The 23,306-nt window shown below is 53.3% G+C and overlaps 1 protein-coding gene across 3 annotated transcripts in view; it reads right to left on the bottom strand.

Moving 5' to 3' along the window:
* The window catches only part of SYNE3 (spectrin repeat containing nuclear envelope family member 3), an 87,454-nt gene that overhangs the window by 34,074 nt on the left and 30,074 nt on the right, over positions 1 to 23,306 (bottom strand). For 2 of the 3 annotated variants that reach the window (XM_033109040.1, XM_033109042.1), the window contains exons 2-5: positions 17,232 to 17,389; positions 9,148 to 9,320; positions 7,509 to 7,818; positions 39 to 200 (exon numbers count right to left, since the gene is read on the bottom strand). In XM_033109040.1, the coding sequence (XP_032964931.1) occupies positions 39 to 200; positions 7,509 to 7,818; positions 9,148 to 9,320; positions 17,232 to 17,375 (789 nt within the window). In that variant the 5' untranslated portion in view covers positions 17,376 to 17,389. Of the gene's footprint in view, positions 1 to 38; positions 201 to 7,508; positions 7,819 to 9,147; positions 9,321 to 17,231; positions 17,390 to 22,540; positions 22,934 to 23,306 lie in introns of those variants that run through there. The other variant, XM_033109041.1, reaches the window with a different exon arrangement.

Raw genomic sequence — 23,306 nt, 5'->3', positions numbered from 1 at the left:
CCCTCGGCCGGCCCTGGGTGGACGCCCAGAGGGGTTACCTGCAGTGCGGAGAGACGCTGCTTGGGGGGCAGCTTGCAGTTCCGCCCCATGCAGCTGTCCGCCTTCTCCACCACCGCCTTCAGCCACAGCTGGAACTCGTCCACCTCTGCCTGGAAATGCTCATGCTCCCGGGTCACCCGCTCCAGCAGGTCCACTCTGTCCTGTGGGAGGGAAGGGGAGAGTCACCGGCCATGAGGGTCCCCAGGCCAGGCTGACGTGGCCTTTGAGGCCTGCCTCTGTGTGGGGTGTGTGTGTGTGTAGGGGGTGTGGGATGCAACCCTTCAACCCTTTTGCTGCAGATAAGAGATCCCAGATGCTCCTCTCTAACTTATTAGCAATAAGCCAAGAGGCTCTTGGCTTTGGAGACCAAAGCATGTCAGTGCTGGGCCTATCAACTACACAGCTGGCTTTCTTTCCTGCCATGTCCTGGGAATGGCACTCAAGACAGGGACCTGGTAGAAAACAACTACTGCTACCTAATCTACTGTTCGAGCGCTCACCAAGTTGCCAGGACTACTCCAAGAACTTTCCAAACATTATCAGCTCATTGATCTCTCCTGGCCTCCCCATCCTGTGGCACCACTGTTACCTAGTCTGACAGACAAGGAAAGGGGGACACAGAGGTGAAATGACTTGCCCAAGGTCACCTGGGTAGGAAAACACCGAGATTCAAACCCAGGAGGTAAGACGGGACCTACGAGCTTTCTGCCTCATAACAACACTGTCCACAAGGCACGCAAATAAATGGCAGGCTGCCCCATTTGCTCATCAGTGCAGCAATGCCACCTGAAGGGACTCAAGTCATCTCTATCTTCAGACAATCCCACGGAAGTTCTAACCACACAGGGACAAGATGGTGTCCTGAGAGTGGCTGACATTTGGGAAACAGTATCCCTGTTATACCACCTACCGTGTGCCTCAGGACTGCTTTCCAAAACACATCTCTGAGCACAGTACCACCTCTTTAAAGCCCACCATGGCTCCCCACTGCCCCCAGGCTCAGGTCCAATGGCCTGCAGCCCAGAGGTCAAAGGCAGGATGCCATGAGAAGCACCGTGGCCCAATGGTCAAGCCGGGCTCGGGAGCCCACTGCCTGTGGCGCGAACCCCAGCTTGCCTCGGGCACATAATTCAGTCCTCTTGCCCAAGTCTCCCATCTGTATGGTGTGATTAGTAACTGTACACGCCTCATTGGGCTGTAGCGGGAGTAAATGAGTCAGAGCTTGCGTCACCCAAGAACAGCGTCAGGCGTATAGTACGCGCTTACCAACTGTGAGCCATGGTTTACTGTCCCCTGCTCTCCCCTGTGCTCCTGTCACACCCAACTGAACAAACGGGGACGGGGGGAGCAGGTGCCCACCTGGCTGTGCCAACCTCCTGTGCCCTCCTCCTCTGAAGCCTTGCCCACTGCTCCGGGCTGAATGAACAGCCTTCTCTCTGTGTTGTGGCTCCTGCTCGGGGAACCAAGAGCTCCCTACAGACAGGCTGCCCCTTGTTGATTTTGTCTCCCAGGTCCAGCTGGGAAAGAGAGCCTTCCATTTACTCAGCACGGACATTGTGCCTGGAACTTGCCACACAGCTGTTTCACCTTCTCCACAATCACAAAACCCTCCCATTAGACAAATGTCAAAATCGATGTTGGGAGGTCACCAAACTCTCACAGGGCCTGAGAGACAAGATTTAAATGACAAGTGCCAAGCTCCAAAAACACAGCTCGAGACCAGAGTTTGGGGAACAGTAGATATTCCGGCTTTCCCTGCTACGTGCTTTGGGTTGCAGGCCCTCAGCTTCCTCTGTGCCCCGTATGTTGCAGCAGCTCAGACAAGCAGCCACAGATAAACACACACAGAGAACAGCTATATTCCAATAAAACTGAAATGCGGACACTGAAATTTGAATTTCCTATCATTTTCACACGTCATGAAAGACTCTGCTTTTGACTTCCCCCCAATCATTTAAAACTGTAAGAACCATATTTTATCTCAGAGGCCATGCAAAATCAGGAGGTGGGCTGGATGGAGCCCGTGGGCCACAATGTGTCGGCCTCAGCTCTCAGCCATGGAGCCAGGCCACGTCCAGGAGGGTCTCTGAAGGTAAGTCAAAAGTTCTCAGCTGAGAAGGGTGGGCAGACACACAGATACAAAAACTGCTCTGCTATCTGCATGTGTCGGGCTCTCTTTGAGAAGCTCCTCACCAAGTCTAGGAATAGTAATTCATTTAAACCTTTGCAACGACCATTGCAAAGAGGAGAAAATATCCCCATTTTAGAGATGGGGACACCAAGGCACAGGACCAAGTCCGTCAGTGAAGAGCTGAGAACCCCTCACTAAATGGAGTGAGGCTCAGCGCTTCACCAGCAGCGCACAGCGGGTGGGAAAACACGGTGCTGTGTGAACTCTGAAAGTGGACCAAGGGCCAGTGACCCGGCTCCTTCCTCTTGTCTTTGCCGAATCCCTCTTTCTGTGGGGTCATCTGTATCCTTCCAGAGCTTCTTCCAACCACAGGAAAGGCTCATTTATGAAACAAAGTGGGTCAGAAATAACGAGCAGAGAATAAATGCTGGCCCCCGTTGACGCTGATGGTTATAAATGTTGTAATGAAGTGAATTTGCCAAAGAAAGTGCCGGCCGGCGGCTCTGTGTGTGTGAGCGATGAGGTGCTGGCACCCAGGGCAGTCCAGAGTAAATAAAAGCCTCTGTGATAGGGAGCAGGCCAGCCCGAGCAGGGCAGCCGTCCAGACAAGCTCTGTGCCAGGCGTAGCGATCACAGAGCACAATTCAGCCGCTGCCGGGCCAGCCACGGCCGAGGATGACAGGGGTGACGAATGGGACAGTGCTCAACCTTCTCCAGTTAGACCAAACAATTAAACCATCTGTAGCCGGCAGAGCTGTCAGAAATGTCAAAACCCAACCAATTAACAAAGGCAGCGTGGATATATTCCTCTGCAAAGGCTGCACAGACGGCTTTGATTCATGGCTCAGATGTCAGACAAACACGCCTTCTTTAAGGGCGGGAAGCAGGGAGAAAGAGGACGCTACCATTTGCCTGGCCCTTCAGAAAATGGAACGGGTGGATTAAAAACACTCAGACAAAATAAACAAGCAAGACCCTACTGGCCACCAGCCTGCTGTCTCTTCTTGACTTGCAGATGCTTTGGGCTGACACAGTGTTATTTTCTCACACCCCCACCCCCAGCTGGGCTACTTGTCCTGGTCAAGAATCTCCCTGCAGGGGGTGGTCAGAAGGCCCCAGTCCGGAGCTGGCCCCCACAGTGCTTCTGTGGTCCTGTCCCCATCCACAGGATGGGGCTTTGCTTGTTAACATATTGGAAGTCCAAAATGGATTTTCAGAGGTGGAAATGGCCTCTTACCCAGCATGAGACACGTTGAAATGGGCTCTTATTGGTGAAGGATGAAGTATTAATACGTACAGTCTCAGCAACAGACTGACTTGTGTCCTCCCCAAATTCCTATGTGGAAGCCTTGACCCCCAATGTGATGGTACTTAGAGACAGGGCCTTTGGGGGGTACCTGGGACTAGATGCGGTCCTGAGGGTGGGGTGGGGCCCCCAGGATAGGATTGGTGCCCTTGTACGAGGAGACACCAGACAGCTTTGTGTCCCTTTCTCCGCCATGAAGACACAGTGAGAAGGCAGCTGTCTAGAAGCCCAGGAGAAGCCCCTCACCAGACACGGAATCTGCAGGCAGCTTGATCTTGGACTCCCAGTCACCAGAAGTGTGAGGAATCCATTCCTGTTGTTTAAGCTCCCCGGTGTGTGGGTCTCTGTTATGGCAGCCCGAGCAGACTAAGACAACCTCCCAGGGACCCTCCCACCCGGGGAACAGGCCTGGACCTCCAGGGAGCCTTCCACGGCCCTCGTAGGAGTTTGGCTGCTTGCCTAGAGATGGCTTGCTCCTGTGCTCTGACAGAGACTTTTATGCCAGGTGAGGCCTTCATCACAGGTAAAGCAGGTGACCAGGAGGCATCTGGGCCACCAAGAATCTTTGGGGGCTACTAGACACATGGTGTTCCCACCCTGCTCAGGATGGAGCCAGAGTGTTTTGCTTCTGTCCAGGGCGGGGAGGCTGGGGTCTGCCCACGAGGTTGATCCCATTTTACGGATGAGACCTTTGGGTTGGGACCTAACTGTCCTGCCAAGGGCAATGGAAAAGCATGTACCTCTCAGCAGCTTCTCAGTCTCCTGAGGGTCATAGCACCCTCTGGAATCTGATGGAAGCTACGACTCTTCTGCCAGCAACATGCCCGCTCACACACCAGCTGGAACCTAACTTTCCCACCTGCCACCTCTCAGTCTCCTACAGCCATCGCTAGGGGAGACAAGAAACAGCCCCACGGGTCCCCACCCTTCTCCCCATCCAGGGCCTAACAGGCTCGCAGGGAGTAAGAACAGAGCTCCCAAACCCCTGGCAGCAAGAGAAAGAGAAAAATCAAGTGTCTGTGAGCTTCAGCCAACCTGGAAAAGCCAAACTGCATTGACTCTCTACATAGGATCCAGGCACCTTGAAGATGCCAGTGCCCCATTTCCAAGTTGGGGCTCAGACTTGACCAATTCATCTGGCAACTCCGAGGGTTTCCAGCAGGGCTGCCCCCCCACCATCCTCACTCGGCCAAGGCCCCCACCCTCCAGCCCTCAGGACGCTGCCAGCCAGGCTCTGCCTCCTGAAAACCTTCAAACTCTTCGAAGCAACGTTCTCCTGCCTCCAGAGGCTCCGAACATCCCACTTACTGTGTTCCCCCCACCACGGACCCACAGGAGTCCCTCGCTCTCCCCTGACGGGCACAGGTGCAGTGACTACCCCAGGACCAGGACCTGAGGCACGAGTGAAGATGGAGTCCCGTAGAGCTTCTAGCTCTTTCTATTGGGCCAGTCATGTCTGACACCTGGATTTTTTTTTAAGTAAAAAAATGGGCCCAATCACACCTTCTCTATCTACCACCTACGAAGACATGAAGAGACAGAAATGATAGCAGCTGCCAATACAAGTTGTGATTTCTTTGATTTTTTCGGATCCAGTGAAGGGAGAGTCCCCTGGGTGACCATGAAATTCTCTGGGGTGGTCATTTTTGCATCTGGGCCAGAATTGGTGCTCACCCAGTACCCTGGCATGCCCCCTACACCTACACACACACACACACACACACACACACACACACACGCACACACACGCACACGCACACACACGCACACTCGCACACACCCAACCACTTTCTGTTTCCTTTCCTCCACGTGCTGCATGAAAGAATCTCCACTGATTGACGCCTGTGTCCTGTAAAGCCATAACAAGGAGGCCACGGGGCAGGCACCTTCCCTCCCTGGGCCCGAGGGACACACCTGGACAGAGAATCGCTATTAAGCTTGCCCTTGCCACTCGGGGCTTGGTGAGGGCCAACTGGCTACACCTTCCAGAGCCAAACTCCATCCCCACCTTCCCCGTCCATTCTGGCCCCTGTGCAGCTGCCCCGGACCCTCCTGTCACTCCCCCTGCCTTTGTGTGCCTTCAGACTGCAAGGGCGGGTTCTCATTCATTCAATCAACAGCTCCGAGCACCTGCTGTGTATTAAAACCATTGCTGTTGTTGCTATTTATTCCCACTGCTACTGAGAGTACAGGTGTCGTTTGTGTGCGGAAAATGCTTGCCAGTTTTCAAAGAGCTGCAGGTGAACTCATTCCGTCCTCACATTCCGGTTACAGGTAGGGCGAGCTGCCCCGAGGCCACACACCTGGCTTGAACCCAAGTCCCTTTCCAAGCAGACAGGGGCCAGAGTCCTGTGCCTGCTGATGGGTTCCGAGACCTCTGTTTATTACAGAACTATTTCCCTTGACTTGTAAACATAAAGGACCCAGGAGACTTCCAGTTCCAGCATACGGAAGACTAGGTAACTTGACTACTCTCCCATTATAGGCAGCCAGAAATGCTGGATAAAATATCACGCGCATTGTTTAAATGCACACACCAAGGTGAGACTTCGTATGCACCAGAAGCAAAGATGTTACAGAAACCAGATTGCTAAACTCACAGGTGTGCATGACGTTTTCTTCTCAGATGGAGGAGGAGGTAAGACTATGGGCCCAGAAGACAACTGCAAAAAGGCAGGACCCTCAAGGGGCTGCCCCCTCAGTCAAAGGATGAACTAGAAAAAAAATCTCCCCATCAGCACAATACAAGAGGAAGTTTGTGTTTCAGCCTGGGCTCTGGCTAAAACCAAACGAAAAAAAAGTCACCTTTCAGAGTATGGAGCCAGGGGCCTCTTGTATAATTTGGGCTTGGTGTTCAAGTTTAGAGTACCCACTTGATTCAGGAACCCCCAAGCCAATACAGTGACATAAAAATAGGAAGCATGAAGGTAAATTCCCAGGGGAGCCTGGCTGAAGCAAACACGAGCTACTCCGAGGGCCAGGCCCAGCCACGGGGCCCTGCAGACAAAGCCCTGCTTCAGGGGAACTCACAGCTCAGATTTACAAAGCCCCCAAGGAAATGATCCACTGGGTCAGGAGGCCCAACCAACGTCAGCCGTAGGCTCTGGAACTTCAGTTACTTGAACAATCTGATGAAGATTGTAAAATATTACATGCATGCTTAGAACTATTACAGATATAATGCATGTCTGGAAGGTGTGCAAAATGTAAGGGAAAAAAAGATACAATAAAAAAAAAGAAGGACGGGCATAAAAAAGAACCAAAAATAATTTCTTTAAAAAAATAATTGAACTTAACAATTCGATGGACTGTTTAAAAATCAAGGCAAGAATGAGGTGAGGGAATGGGGACAAAGGATGAGCACAGGAACGGGCAAAGGGCAAGCGAGAGCAGAGGAGGAGAAGCTAAAGGGCAGGAGGAGGGGGAGAAGGAGAAGAGGAGGGGAGGAAGGGAGCCAGCTGACAGTGAACCTCAGTCCATCAGTTAGTCAGTCAACACACACGTATTAAGGACCGCGTGTGTACCAAGCACTGAGAGACACTGGCTGTATGGAGGGCGATAAGGCTGCACAGGTGGGTGGACGGTGGAGGGGTGTGTGGAGGGGTAGACGGAAGATCGGTGGGTAGGTAGTTAGGTGATGGGTGCGTGGGTGGATGGACAGGTGGGTGACAGGTAGACTGAATAGGTAGGTGGGTGCAGGGGTAGACAGTGGGTGGGTAGTTGGCAGTAAAGAGATGGATGAGTGAACGTATGGGTGAGGACGGGTGAAGAGGTGGGTGGGTTGACAGTAGGCAGATGAGCAGATAGACAAACGGGTGGGTGAGTGAGTGAGTGTCTGGATGAACGGGAAGTTGGGTAGGCTGGTGGGGAGGTAGATGGCGAGTGGAGAGGAGGGTGGCTAGGTGGCTGGATGGTGGGGGGTGGAGAGGAGATGGATGGATAGATGGTTCACGAGCACACAGTGGCCGATGAGCAGCGGGGGTGGATCGATGGCTGCACAGACGAAGACGCAGCCCATCCCGCCTCACCCACCTGGGCTTTGGCCTTCACAGCGTCGTACTCGGCCCTCATCTTCTTCTGGGCGTCTTCGTCCACACTGGGGTCCCCGATCCTGTTGAACAGGGAGGCTGCCTCCTCCAGCAGTCGGTCCAGGAGCACGGCCTGGCTGGCCGCATTGTGCAGCAGCACCTGCGCATGGCTCAGCTGCCACTGCTTCTCCTTCAGGCCCAGCTGCAGCTCCACGGGGCACTCCAGCACCACCGTCATCTTCTGGAACCAGCGGTAGAACTCGTCTCGGGCCAGAAGGTATTCACTCCAGTGCAGCCACACCCACTCGATGCGGCTGTGGGCAGAGACCACCCACCGGGCAGTGAACAGCCCGCCCACCGGCTCCTGGGCAGGGAGGCTGGGCCACTGCCCACTCCCCAGAGCGGGGAGGCTGTGGGAAGGGGCTGCGATGACACCCTCGCTGGGCCTCCGCGTCCTCTGGGCAGCTTGTTGGCACGCCAGATTCGGGGCCCTATCTCAGTCCTACTGGACGAGAGCCTCCATCTAGTAAATAAGCCCCACGGGGGAGGCTAAGGACCAGGGGCTCAGATCCGAGACCTGATCTGACATCATCAGCCTTGTAGATGCACCTTATCGAGCCTTAGCCACCAGCACCCCAAATACGAGCCCTCAACTGCCACTGTCCATGCACAGAAGCCCAGCCATGTCTCTCTGGCGTCAGGACGCACCACACAGACCCCTCAGGCTCTCACCACCTGCGGGCCCACTGACACTCACAGGAAGATGCCACGGAGAGTGTGTCTGACAATTTGCAGAATAGAAAAGAATCTGTGTGCTTGTCACCACTCAGTGGGGACAGAAGGCTGAGGGCCTGTGTGTGCATTTCAGGGGTGCCATAAACTCACTCACCGCATCACCCTGCCTCCCCATCGCCTCAGTTTCCCCATCTGTAACATGATGATGGGCTTGTGTCCAGCGAACATCAAGCCTCTTTGGACTTCCAATTAGAAGGGTTTGAAAAGCAGAAAGCACTGTGCAAAGTCCCCTCACCCCACTCAACATTCTGGTTTTATCAAGATGGAGAGGATGCTGGCAGCTCCTGTTTATGGAGGGCCTACTGTGTGCCGAGTACTGTGCTTTGCTCCTGACATTTGCTATCCCTTCCTCTGTCCTCCTCACAACCTTCAAGGAACATTTGATTCTTCCCAATGTCTAGATGAGGAGCCTGAGGCCCAGAGAGGTCAAGTAACTTTCCCAAGGCCACATGGCAAGTGGCCGATAGAGCCAGAGGCAGTCTCAGGTCTTTCTAACACCCCTCCCGCTCCTACCTAGCTCCCTGATACAGGCAGAGAACCTGGCCTAAAGGCAACAGGCCTTCTTATTCCACGGCCTTTCTCCCAAGGATGCTGGAGGGTGCATCCTTGGCAAGTCTACCAAGAATTAATTGTTGGCAAAACAAGCTAGGCTCCCCCGGTCTACTACCATCATTAAGCCTGATTATGATTAAAAAGAGGCAGGCAGGGCTGGGCAAAATCCCACGAGGACATCCTGTTCCCAGGAATCCCAGCACTGGAGAAGAGGCCCCAGGCCAGTGTGGTGGTGGGCAAGCAGGGTCAGCAGCCAACTACAGACACAGCCCTGGCAAGGTCCCCAGCGGCCCTACCTGTGACAGTGAGTCATGTAGGTGACTGTCTCCTCCCATAGGGCCTTGATGTCCCTCAGCCGGGCCAGGATCTCGGGCTTCTGGTCCTCATGGCAGCATGCCAGGAGCACTTCAGCCGCCCGGAGCACCAGGTCCACCTTCACACGTCCCTCTGGCTCCAGCTGGCATATTTTCTGCATGGACACAAAAGCCAGTTTCCAGGGGTTAGACAGAATGCAAACAGGCAGAGCCACAGACAGTGGCATGATGGAAAGAGCCAGGACTTTAAGCCCAGAGATGCTAGGGTTCAAATAGCGCCCCCTGCACCCTTTTCCCGTGACTTTGGCAGCCTGCTAATGGCTCTGAGGCCAGGAGCAAGGAGCTATGGATTAGCACAGAAGGATGGGAGCTGTCTGATGATACGAGTTCCCTCCCTTCTCCACTTAGCCTGTTTCTGGCTGTGTGAACTCAGACAAGTTTCATTATATCCCTGGACTTGGTTTTATCATCTGTGAAATGGGGGTGTTAACAGTACTTAGCTCTCAGATTATTTTTTCAGAATTAAATGAGAAAACACACAGAGTGCATGTCACGGTGTGGGGCCTGCTTCTCAGGTCTATGCAGGGAGCAAGCTTGATCCAGGGCCCATCTGAGCCCCCAGAATTCCCTCTGAGGTTGCAGTTTGCACCAAGGCCTCGCCCCCTCAGTTACTCCCACCAGTGACGGAGCAGGAACACTAAGGCAGGTCAGTTCCTGGGGGACATCTGGCTCCACTGAGGGGGACTGGTCCAGGTTGCCCCACGGCCTTGCCAAACTCCCTTAGAAGCACAGGGCTCTCCAAGACCCTCCCCACTCACCTGGACTCAGGGGCAGACCTACATCGGGGGGACCTCCTCCCTCCCAGCCTCCCCGGGCTCCGGCCCCATTTTCTCTCATAGGTGTTTCCCTAATAAGCGTCTTGCACATTTAATCTCATTTTATAATTGGCTTCTTGGAGGACAAGACTAGTCCACAACGTCTAACAAATAGTAGGTCTCTGATTAACATTGGCTATTGTCAATATTAACTGTGATTATTCCAGTTCTTTGGCAACTAAAGCTGGTCTCTGCAGGAAAATCATGACTAGATTTCAAGCCCAGGGCTCCTCTCTGCTACCTGTCGTGGTATTTAAATTCTCCAGGCCTAGGAAACAGGGAAGATAATAGTTATGCCCCCAGGGTTATCGTGAGCGGTGTGAGATACAGGAAGGCCCTCAGACGTCACCTGGCCCACAGTACACCCAAGCACTAACAGTTCACTGTTACCTTTGTTTACTTAGCATCGGATCTGTATTTACTGACAGCGCAGTGTTTTCCTAAAGCTCAAGCTCTCTCCTAAGCTTGTGCGCTGGGAAGGGAGCAGGAGGGGAAGGCTGAGGAGCTGGGGGTCAGGTTCACAGACGGACGTCCCAGTGGCTGGGTTTCTGACCCTTCCCTGTGGGTGGGGGAGGGGCCCTGCCATGTCAAAAACTGTCCCACTGATAGCTGTGTGACTCTGAGCAGGTCATTTGACCACTCTGGGCCTTCCTATCTTACCCTGAGATGGTGATAACAATCTTTGCTTTCTCTACCTCATAGGGTCATGATACTCATTTTTATAAATATTATTAATTAAAACATCAACATACGTTATTGTCACTTATAAACTGTCTTGCAATTATGTGGACTCTCCCCCAACAAATGCAAATGGGCAATGTCCCCAAGCCTTTTTGTTACTTCATGTGGGGATGGTTAATGATGACAACAACAGATTACAATGGTACAAAGGGACTTCCCCTCTTACTCGGCTTATTAAAGAGTGAAACTGAACAAGCTCCTCCCACAGACTGTGTACGTGAGGGGGTGGGGGGAACAGGCAGAGTGAAGAGCAGGGAGAGTCCCCAAGACAAGAGAAGAGGTTTTGTTTGGATTTCGGGGCCAGACCCAGCAGCAGGATGTGGCAGGGCCCCCAAGGGTCACAGCTGCAGCACGGACCCCAAGTCTCCCTCAGCAGCCAGTATCCAACAGCAATGTGAACGACGAAAGTACCATAGTAACGAGGGGTGACTACAGATCTGAGGGCAAAGGAATGCTCTGGACCGAGACGGGGGACCCATCCCCTGCCCAGAACATTTCACACCACTCAGGAGCAGACAGCCCCCTTCCTGCTGCCCAATTTGAGCTTGGGCAGAGTCCAGCTCTATAAGCCAAGGGAGCCAACAGCTACCACGAAGTTCGATCTCAAAGCCTGGTGTCCCAGTTGCGTGACCTCCTCGCTTCTGGACTTGGTCTCCTGATTCCCGGTCAGGAAGGCACAGGCTGGATGGACTAAGAGACACAACAGACCCGAGACCACTGCCCTTGGCAGGAGAGTGAGTGTTGCCAAAGAGAGAAGAGCTGGCCAGGCCCAAAGGCAGGCAGAACCCCTGGCCAGAAGCAGGAACATCTACAGCAATGCCAACCAGTGAGAGGTTTGCTGTGGACCTGGGCCCAGGAGGCTAGAGGCCATGGCTGGGCTGACAGTCAACTTTTGAGAAGCAGATTCCACCCTTCCTCGCTGCTCTGATGGCTGTGCCCTTTGGCTGGTGTGAGGCTCTTTTATAGCCTGTCACCTGCAAGGAGGCACGCCAGGAGTGCTTGCCAAGGGACACTAGCCAGCTGGGAGGGTACTTGAACTGCAGCTGCAACAGGATTCTGACGTGAAGGAGCCAGGAAGGCCAACAATCAGGAGGGGCTGGATGGAGGGAGAACTTCAGGGGGAAGCAGCAGGGAACTCGGGGAAGAAGCAGCAGAAGGCCAGGAAAGCCGGAGGAATGGGGTTAGTCAGGGCGTTCCCTCAACACAGCGGAGACCAGGTGGGCACTGTGCTGAGTACTATGCTAGGTACTATGCTGGGTACTCTTCTGGGCACTGTGCTGGGAACTATGCTAGGTACTATGCTGGGTACTATGCTGGGTACAGTTCTGGGCACTGTACTGGGTACTATGCTAGGTACTGTTCTGGGCCCTGGAGTCCAGGAAGAACAAACATGGCCCCGTGCTTGCAGGCTGTGGTGGGGTCTGCAGACAAGAGTACAGATGACTATCAAAGACCCATGAGACCACAAAGAAGCTCCAGGTGGGATGTGGGGAAATCTAAGAAGGCTTCGTGAGTAGGGGGCTCTGACTCTGAGCCTTAGTGATGTGAAGACATTTGAGAAGGGGCCTTGAGCAAAGGAGAATCACGGGGTGTTTAGGGACAGTGCACCCAGCTTTCGGAAGCCAGGCCCCAGAAAATGCTAGCATGCCCCTGACCAGAGGGGCCTGGAAGCTAGTTTGGAGGCAGCCTAGCTGAGGCCAGGCTCCAAGTACAGGGCCAAGGAGGCTGGGAACCAGAGGACGCAGAGACAGGACGCTAGGACCCAGGAGACCAGCGCCGGAGGCTCGGGCCTGGGCAGGCACAGCTGGCATGCCTGTATCCCTGTACATCCAAACCACAAGAAACAACCTCCTCCCTGGGCTGGCTCTGCCAGCATGCGTGCCCTGCGCTGTGCCAAGCACACCAGTAAATTCTTTGCCTCAATTCTCCCTCCTTCCCTCCCTCCCTCCTGCAAGGTGGCAACCTTCACCTCCCCCCAGAGCAAGCTGAAGCTATGGGAGCTTGGGAAACTCTCCCAAGTTGTTACAACCATAATGGGGATTCGAACCCAGGCCTGTGGCCCAGACCCAAGCTCTCATCCTCTGTGAGTCCTGCTTCTCAGGAGCACACTCTCTCCAGTGTCCCTTCACAGGTGACTTCCACCTCCCTGAGGGTCCTTGAGCCTTGACATACAAGGGGCGAGGGGCTTCTTCCCCCATTTTACCATGGGACCCGCTCCCGGCCACAGAGCTACGAAGCATCAGTGCTGGGTCAGAACTCACATTCTGGTCATTCTAGCAAACAGGCACTCGGGACATGTCTCTGAGCTGCTGGAAGGACCACACGGGAGACCCCAGACCCTAGGGGGAGGTCCCCTGACTGGGACGGTGGAGAAGGCTCTAGCTGCTCCCTTTTACCAGACGGGAGAAGTGAAATGTTTTCTCATTGCAAAGTTGGTTTTGAAATGTCAAAGCACGTGGAAAATGAGCGGCCGGGGCCCCGTGGGAGAGCACAGTGGTGGGGCACCCAGGACAGGGCTCCCCTCTCTGAGGCTCCAGGTCGAGTTCCTGGGGGGCTCACCTGATGGAAGCGCTCCCTCGGTTTCCAGGGCCCGCTTACCCTGGCCTCGCCAACAGCTCTTCCTAAGGACCACCCTTGCCTTGCTTAAGCCAGACCCACCAACAGGAGTAAGGACCCGCCAGCAAAGGGTGCAAGGTCCAAAGGGATTAGTGCCCTAAGACAGAGAGTACACATGCGGGACAGTGGTGTTCCCAGACAGAGAACAACATGAGCTGGGGCTGGCGTGGGTGGTGGGGGTCAGGAGAGACTCGTGGGCAAGGGAGCACTTCATTTCTCAGGAACACTCAGACCCAAACGAAAGGGCATTCCAAGGAGAGGCAACAGCACGGGAAAGGCTTAGTGACAGGAAACCTAGGTTTTCTGCCAACAGGAGGGAGTGTGTGCTTGGGCGGTGCGGGGTGGTGGTGGGGGTGAGCCTGGAAAACAGGGCTGTGTGGATAGTGGAGGACTTTTGATGCCAAATGAAGTGTGGTATTTCTTTGGTGGGCAATGTGGAGCCATGGAAGATTTTAGAGGAGAATAAGACCACGAGACCCATGTTAGAATTGTTCCTCATACACGCTTGTGTGGCCACCTGGGCTATGGGCATACCTGTCCCCTATTACGCCAGGAACCCGAGAGCAGGGTGTGTCTCTCCCGCCTCCATGGCCCAGGACCCCACACGAGGATGGGCAGTGAGGCTCTGAACTCAGCTCAGAATTCAATTCACACTGTACTGATTCTTTGAATTTTGGCCAGCCGTGTTTAGGAATCCACTTCAGTATTGAAAAGAGGGGACTATAAAACCACGTTCACATAGCTTTTGTGAAATGAAACATGAAAGCATCCTGCAGCCTTGAGCACATGATGAGTGTTGACTGCATGTCAGTTTCCCTCTTCCGGTGACCCGGGCAGAGTTATCACTTGACAAATACCCACTGGTGACAAAACAATGACAAAGACCAAGTGTGACAAGGAGGGAAGGGACTTTGGGCTGCCAACTGCTCTCCCCCCTCTAGGTCTGTCCTGTCCCGTCCATCCTCACCTTCCAAATGTCCAGTCCCACATCTGCTGTTACAGAGAAGGGGTCCAAGCTCCATGGCTCGGTGTCCCAGCCTGTCGCCCTCCGACCCCTGCCCGCCTCTCTGGTCTTGTCCCCTGCTTCTGCCTGACAGCTGGTGCTGCCCTAACACCAACCCTGTTGGGGCGCCCAGCATGTGACCCAAGCAGTTCCCACCTCCGGTGTCTTTCTTACACCGTTCCCTCTGCCTGGAGCTGCCTCCCTCCACCCTCACCCCTGCAGACCCCTGCCTGGCTAACTCCTCATTTAAGCCTCAGCAGCAAAGTCACTTGTCCCCAGCGGCCTCTCTTGACCCTGTAGGACTAGACTGGAGGATGTGACCTCCTTGGGCTCCTCTATGTCCTGGGTTCCCCACTCACTTCATTATCCGATAGGGAAGGCTCTGACCAGATCACTCAAGGGCGGTCACCTCCTCTTTCCTGCTGTGATGGCCACTTGGGCAGGGCTCTAACCAGCACACCAGCATTGTTCACAGTTGTTATCAAAGGCCGAGTGGGGATGGGGTGACCTTCCGTGCTGGGCGATGTAGGCCCCTCTGCACCTACCGTGGAGGAGCAGGGCTGTAAGCGATTGTGTGGCAGGAGGCTGGGCGGGAGCAACCTGAGAGCAGGCACCAGGGCCCGACCACCCGGGGGTCCTGAGGCCCTGGTTCAAGGCCTGGCACAGGGGAGGCTGGTGGGAACCTGACTCAGAGTGGAAGGTTTCAGGTCCATCGGGGCCCAGCCAATGAAAGACTGAGAAGGATGACTGTAAGGGCAAGTGGGGAGGTAGGAAACACCCAAGACACTGGCGGTGGACTGGGCAAGGGATGAGGGGAGGGGACTAGAAAGGGTGTCACTGTCACTGCCAACTCAGGTCACTTACATCAAGCTTTACAGGTTGCACAGGGCTTTCTCCTATGCTAACATTCATTCGGCAACAATGCCAACCCTTTCTGAGTGCCCAGTGTCCCTGGCCCTCCTCACGTCAACATTCTGTAATAATCAGCATCACCCCATTCTAGGAGGGGAGTAAACTGAGGCCCAGCAGAGTCAGGTGACTTGCAGGGAGTCACACAACTAGAGCTGGGATTTGCACCTAGGACATCCAGACTCCAAAGCCTGTTCTCTCTCCAGTCCAGTGAGCGTTCAATTAAACTCAATGTCTGAGAAAGCAGACACCCACCACTTCCTGACCTGCCCAGGCAGAGGGTCTCCGGGGAAGCACACGACCTTGTAGAAGAGCAGAGAGCTCATCAGATGAGGAGTCAGAGACCTCAGTTCTAGGAGGGAATGGCCACCCTGAGACCTTTCAACCTGGACAAGGGACAAGTCGCATGACCCCTCCAAGACTCAGTTTCCCCAATTGTTAAATGCACACAATGGCTCCCCCCTCATAATGTTTTGATGAAGCTTAAACCATGGGCCCTGACAGGGTGATGCAAATTCTTAATTTTGACTGTCCACTTCCAAAAAGAACATTGCATATTTTCAATAAAATGCACAAAATCAGTAAGACAGCACAAAAACAAAAAACAAAAACAAAAAAAAACACAGGGAACAGGGTGTAGGGTCACCTTCTATCCTTGTCGGGGATCAGCTTGTGCAGGAGAAGGTAAGCCTCCCATTTAAAGCAACCATTGTTAGGTGACAAATTAGAATTGTGGAATATCCCAATGGATGTGACCTAAGAGATGTGTACTGTGTTTCCCCGAAAATAAGACCTAGCCGGACAATCAGCTCTAATGCGTCTTGTGGAGTAAAAATTAATACAACACCCGGTCTTATTTTACTATAAGACCCGGTCTTTAATATAATATAATACAATACAATACAATACAATACAATACAATATAATATAATATAATATAATACCAGGTATAATATAATATAATATAATATAATATAATATAATATAACATAACATAATATAATATAATATAATATAATATAATATAATACCGGGTCTAATATAATATAATATAATATAATAACAGGTCTTATATTAATTTTTGCTCCAAAAGACACATTAGAGCTGATTATCCAGCTGGGTCTTATTTTCAGGGAAACACGGTATGTCAACTTTTGCTTACAGATGGGAAACTGAGGCCCAGAGAGGGGCAGAGACTTGGTTGAAGTCACACAGCACTACCATCACATGGAGAATATAACTCGCGTCTCTGACTCTTAGTCCAGTGCTCTTTCCCCTTGCCTCAGGCCTGGAGCAGATGCCCTCAGACGGGGGCACCATGATGCAGCACCAGGCACTGGCACCAGCACTTCCAGTCAGTGTAGCTTCATGGGCACTGAGCCCTGCTTTGTGCCAGGTGGGGGTAAAGCTGGACCCTGCCCTACAGAAACCAAAGGGGTCACTCCATACCGGACACAATCCCCTGTCCATTCTCCTGAAGGCCAACCTGGGCCGACCCAGACCTGGCAGGGACCTGAGCCCCAGGAAAGCAAGGAAGGGGGGTGGGAAGCCAGGCCTGGGCCAGCTGGGCTGAGAACTCACGTGGCTGCACAGTGCCCCTGCCAGGACAGAAGTGCCAGAGGGCAGGCTCTAGACCTTTACTATGGAAATGTGGTCCAACGACCAGGAGCGATGGTGTCACCTGGAGTGCGTCAGAAATGCCACATCTGGGGCCCACCTCAACCTCCTGGATCAGAATCTGCACTTCAACCAAAATCCCCAGGAGATTCGAACACATCGGAGCCTGAGAAATAGGCCATTTAACAGTTGGGAAACGTGAGGCCTAGTCCACCCGTGCCATTTCACAGTTGGGAAGCCTGAAGCCTGAGAGAGAGAGGCACGGCCAAGGCCGCAGGGCTGTCCAGGCCGTGCTCTCTGCATACCTCGGTCTCTCGCAGCCTGGCCTCCAGGGCGGCGCGGGGCCCCTGGGTGTTGTCGTTGATCTGCAGGCGCTGCTGCACGGCCTTCATCCACGCCAGGGCGTCTTCCATGCTCCTGTCGAAGCCCTCCTGGGGCTGCTGAGTCATGGCACCTGCAGGGGCTGAAGGCAGGAGCACATGAGATCAGGCAGATGGGCAAGAATGCAGGGGGCTGCGGAGAGGCCGTGGGCAGGCAGACGGGCGGCGGGGGCGAGAGCACTGACACTGGGGACAGGCCCACAGCCCACCACCATCACCCCTCCCGGTGCTCTGACTCGGGCGACACAGACAGGGGCGACGATGTCTGTCCAAGTGCCAGAGGACTGGAAACAGGTAGGGAAGGGGACAGGTCTGGTCTCTCCTGTGGCAGAGCAGGGCGAGCGGGCCAGGGCCAGGGTGGCAAAGATTCTCTTTGGCTACTCAGCTTCCTTGCTCCCCTTTCACCCCACCTTGGGACCCAGGGGCACCTCCCTTCTATTCCTTTGGGTTGAAACCCCCAGTAAAGAGGACCCTACAACACATGCAGTCTGAGATGGCGTTGACAGGTAATGCATCTTGATCTGAATGAATCAAAAGCCTCAAGCAAGAAACAACATTTTTGGCACCAGCCAAGCTGACACCAGCCCCCGAAACTCGCCTGAAATTAACATCCCACGTTGGGGACAGCCACGTTTGCCAGGTGTCTCGTCACTACTGCTCCACTGGCTAGGGTGCCCGGCAGTTACTGCTTCCACTGAGTCACGCCCCACCTCCTCCTGGCAGCCACAGATCACCCGCTGCCTCAGCACTTGAGAGGAGACTCATCTGTATGCCTGCCTCAGGCGATGCCCGCCTGCTGACATAGTCTCCCGGCCGAGCCAATCCCTCTGCTGCACTGCCCACTCCTCCTTCGCCCTTACCTTCCAGCGGTGGATGCAAAGTCTCAGATTTTCTCATGTAACTTCCTCAACATCCCATTAAGCTCAGGCAAAACTCTTCTACATGCCAGTTCTTGCGGTCTGCGTATGGCAACTCTAACCTCCTCTGGATTAAAGTTATTTATATCTGCATCTTCTGTGAAGGATTGTGTCTAGCTTATCCTCCAATGTCCCACAATGCCTCGTACAGAGTAAGCCCTTCACAAATGACCTTGAAATAGCCCAGAATTGGTATAAAGTTTAATACATTCCCAAACCGACAACAGAGTTAGCTCAAATGGCAAAAGAAAACTAGAAACAATCCAAATACCCAATAGTAGGGAGTTATTTAAGTAAAGCACGGAACACTTACACTTCAGAATATTATGCAGCCAACAAAAAGTATGCTTCCAATGAATTTGTGATGGAGAATTCTTCAGATATAAGAATGACAAAAAACGAGACAGTTGTATATTTAGTAGTCATAACTCTACAACTAATAAAAGCAAGGCAAAACCACCACAAAAACCTGTGCTCGTAGACAAAGGTTGGGAAGTCTTGCCATTACAGTGTCCATGTAAGTGAGCGGGAGTGAGGGGTTGTGGGCAGAATGATGAATGCCACATGCCATGTGACCTCAGGCATGGTGGCCTGGGAGGCCACTTGGTTAAGGATGATTGCCCGTGGCTGGTGGAACCACAGCTGGAGGTTTTTCTGTTTCCTTATTTTTCTTCTCACGTATTTTGTGAATTTTCCAGAAAGGAAAATAATTACTTTAAAAAAAAGACAAGGGACGACCGGTTGGCTCAGTTGGTCAGAACGCAGTGCTCATAACACCAAGGTCGCCGGTTTGATTCCCACATGGGCCAGTGAGCTGCGCCCTCCACAACTAGATTGGAAATGACTTGACTTGGAGCTGATGGGTCCTGGAGAAACACACTGTTCCCCAATATTCCCCAATAAAAATTTTAAAAAACAAAAAACACTTTCTTAACATTGGCTGAATTGTTTGTTGGCCCTCTCTTCTCAGTCATCCCTTGCTTGTTCCACAAGGGTCGACTGGGAATCTGGGCATCCTTCCCAGGCCTGCACTGGGCAGCTCCTGCCATCAGACTGCACAAGACAGGCCATCAGCCCTGCGTGGAAGAACACCGGCAGTGAGCGGGAGAAGCTGACCCAGAGTGGGCTTCCCTCTGGGCTCTGGGCCCTGGGCCCACGGGCCGTTCAGAGCTCAGTCTCCCAACTGTTGTTTTCCTTTCAGAACTGTTTTGATTTTTTCTGACTATTTACTATGTTCCCTGCAGCAACTCCCAGTCTTTGAATGCTTCGTTTGAAAAGCACATCAGAATGTGCAGGCGTTTAAATTGGTTCATTGTGGCTTTAATCTCTTGTCTAGTGTGTGACTTGATTGGCTTCCAAAAGCCCAGCTTTTATTTTTATAAAGCAAGAAGCGAAACTAGGCTCCCAGAGTTTCAGATGACACAAAGGGGGGCGCTCTAATTACCAAAAGGCAGCTCGGTTTTGGACAATCCCAGCGGTTGGAAATATCCAGGGCCTGTGAGGTGGGTGCCTTGGAGACCTCGAGGGACATCAGATGGAGCACATGGGGTCCACGGGGGAACAGGGCTCGCGGGTCCTCAGACCCATGGATCAGCCTCAGCTGAGGGTCCTAACTAATCGCGTGGTCTTGGAAGGATACAGGCAGAATTCAAGAGACCAGGGCCTCCTGTCCTGTTCTGCCAAACCATTTCCCTCCTATTCAACAAAACACACAGGACATAGGCACATACTCTTAGCCAGGCCTGATGTGAGGCGCACACAGCCAGTGCGCAGGCACCCCCCTGCCTGAAGAGGCTCCCAGGGGGGGAAATGCACCTTGAATATGAGTGTGGATGAGCTAGAAGCCGAGGGCAGGGGTCTGAGCTAAGAGGAACGGGACCCCTTCTCAGAATAAAGGCTTGAACTGTCGAGAATAAAATGCAAAGAATTACAGAGGACACCAACCATACTAAAACAGAGTTATCAAAATACTGAAAACTAAATTCGTGAGACACACACACACACACACACACACACACACACACCTTTAGGAACACATTAAATCACAAGATCTAACAAGGGGTCTAATAATACGGTCAGTTTGAATCAGTGACGGGCGTGTCAAGATATCTACGGCTGCAGCGCAACATGAAAATAAGTGACACACGCACTGCTGGTACCAGAGAGGGCTTTGTTTTGGTTTTGTCTCGTGCATAATGGAAGGAATTGCTATCAGCTAAAGGTGAGGAGCAGTAAGGATGTAGTTAGTTTCCTATCCAAGTTCATGGGCCCCTAAATTTTATCAGTAGCTGTCACTCCACTCACCTAGGAAGAATCAAGCTCTAAGCCTCCTAACAGCCAGTCGAAAGGAGCCGTTTCATTATCCACCTTTAAAAGGTGGAGTTAAAACCAAATGAGCAGCTCAGGAAACATCCATCTACAGCTGATTTAAGGCCCAGGAAGGCGGTCCTCCCAAGCGTTCCTCCCTGAAACTCACCAGGGTGCCTCATAGACTTCCCTTTGCGGGAACCCTGGGTGGAGGTGGAGGCCTGAGGGAGACAGATGATCACGTGGCCAGGTGAGCCGGGCAGTGCCAGACCCTCCCTCAAAGGGAGGACAGCCAGCACCTTCTCTGATGAAAGGAGCTTGGTCCGCAATGAAGTCAAATCAGCTTCTGGCCCTGTTCCCATCCCTCCTCCAGGCGGCAGCCAGACGGGGCTTTCTAAAAGACCAATCCAGCTGGCCACTGCCCTACTTAAAAGATCTGTTGCAGCACGGTCAGCCGACTGGCCCCAAGCCCCCAGTGTGACCCTGTTTCCAGCCTTGCTTCTCCTTGTGCCCCTCACAACCAAGCCCACAGCACACGAGCAGTTCTTGGCATGCAGCCTCCTCACTGGCATAGCCAAGACCATGTATGACCTCTGTCCCCTCTGCAAATGCGTGCTCCATCGAGGACCCCCAGAACACCTGTGATCACCGAGCACACTTTTCTGCGCCCTGAGGACGCGTCTCCTCTCTTGCCCGGGAGCAGGGCGGCCGGTGCCTTCCTCCCTCTGCACCCAATGCTCTCGAGCCAAGTAATGGGCCCCTCATTCATGTTGACTAAAGAGACAAAGGAGCAGAGGAAACAATGCACAGTACTGGGCTGAGCAGGGCAGAGGACCTTCCAAAAGGAGACAGGGAAAGTTTGGAGTCCGTTTTTTACGCTGAGCAAGTGCCTTTGCCTTTCTGGGCCTCAGTTTCCCCACCTGTACACTGTGAGTGTTGAGCAGAGGGTCTCTGAGAATCTCCAAGGTTATGGGTTGAGAGGGTCCACTTTTCCCAGGACCTGTGAGCCAGGCCAAGGCCGGTCCTGAGCTGGGCCTGGGGACTTACCTCCAACCTCAGCCTGTCAGCCTGGTCTTGGCTCTGGGCCCTTTTCTCCCCAGAGAGCCCCTCCTCAGCCAGCTCACAGCACCACTTCCAGCATCATAGCCCCCTCTACCGAGGTGTCTTCCAAGGGAGATGGCCCAGGGAAACTTTTACATCAGTGGGAGCTGGGGGAGGGGCATACGTTTTTTGTAAAAACGCAGATAATAAATATATTTAAATATTGCAGGCCACTTACAGTCTGTTGTGTATTCTTCTTTGAGCTTGCAACCCTTTACAGATGTAAGAATCATTCTATATTCACTGGCTGTACCAAAACAGAATGCTAGCCGAATATGGCCTATGGGCTAGTTTGCTATCCCAGCTTCCTAGACAGTCTACAGCCAGCAGCTGCAGGAAGCCACAGCGGCCGGCAGGCAAAGTGAATGACCCACAGGCACGTGTCCTGGGAACGGGCAGGTGTGGAGGCCAGAAGACCTAGAACTGGTCCTGGTAGTGGTCTTGGCCCCACCATGTACTAGCTGTGTACCATCTGGTCAGTCCCTGAACCTCTGGGTCTCTATCTCCTCATCTGGAAATTGGGCGTCATATTCTGCTCAGGCTCCTACAACAAAGTCCCACAGACGCAGCTGATAAACAGCAAAATTTACTGCCCACAGTTCTGGAGACTGGAGGTCTGAGATCAGGGTGTCAGCGTGGTCGGGTGAGAACCCTCTTCCAGTCGCAGACTTCTCGCTGCGGGGAGGGGCTAAGAAGCCCTGTGGGATCTCTCCTAGGAGGGCACCACCCTCATGACCTAACCACCTCCCACCGGCCGCACCTCCTAACACCATCACGGGGTGCGGGTCGGGGGCTAACACTCCAACATGGGAATTCTGAGCAGACACCAACATTCAGACCCTAGCATGGGGATAACGCTTCTATTTCATGGATGAAACACACCTCCCACCCCGTGCCTGAGACACGCACCATAGTTGGAAATGGCTCCTTTTTACCCCCCATGCCTCAGGTGCCAGGTGTCAGGTTTTCTTTCCTTAGGAAACTGCATCCAGACGAAGGCATTTGTGCATCTCAACAGTCACGGAGTGCCGGGTGCTGAGAATGACAGGAACCAGGTGGGGCTCTGATCATGTCCCATGAGGCGTCAACGTAAGCTTTGAAAGAGGGGAGCAGTGGCCACAGTGCCACAGAGGAGGCACTGAGAACTGAGGGCGGAGGAGAGGCTCGTGGCACAGTGGGAGATGGTGAGGCTGGAGCATGGCAACGGGGGTGGAGTGGGGGTGGGGCGGGGCAGCGGAACAAACTGGGATGGGGGCAAGGGCCAGATCAGAGCCTTAGGACCTGTGTCCAGAAGGCTGGGCTGGTCCCTGGGGGCAACTGGGAGCCAGCAAGGGTTCCGGTGTGGGTCACAGGACTATTTCTGAAGTTCAGGCAGGTCATCCTGGCCAGGGTAGGTAGAGAGCACTCCCAAGGGGGTGGGCGGAGGCTGGGAGGTCAGAGGTCAGAGGCCAGAGGCCAAGGCACACAGGACAGGCGTGGGAGGCAGCAGGGCCAGCACCGCTCTCTGGGAGGAAGGGGAGAATTCTCTTCTTTGGCGAGTTTGTCCCTCTTGGATTGGTTGAATGGACATAGTAAAAAAAAAATAAAAAATGGAACTATGTATTTTCCAAACATTTTGGCAAAAAGAAAACAATGTGCTCAGGGGTTAAAAAAAAAAAGCTGTTTCCATTTCTAA

Source organism: Rhinolophus ferrumequinum, chromosome 6, assembly GCF_004115265.2.
Source record: "Rhinolophus ferrumequinum isolate MPI-CBG mRhiFer1 chromosome 6, mRhiFer1_v1.p, whole genome shotgun sequence".
Classification (NCBI taxonomy): domain Eukaryota; kingdom Metazoa; phylum Chordata; class Mammalia; order Chiroptera; family Rhinolophidae; genus Rhinolophus; species Rhinolophus ferrumequinum.
Note: the sequence above shows the minus strand (reverse complement) of the source record. Positions and strands in the feature narration are given on the sequence as shown.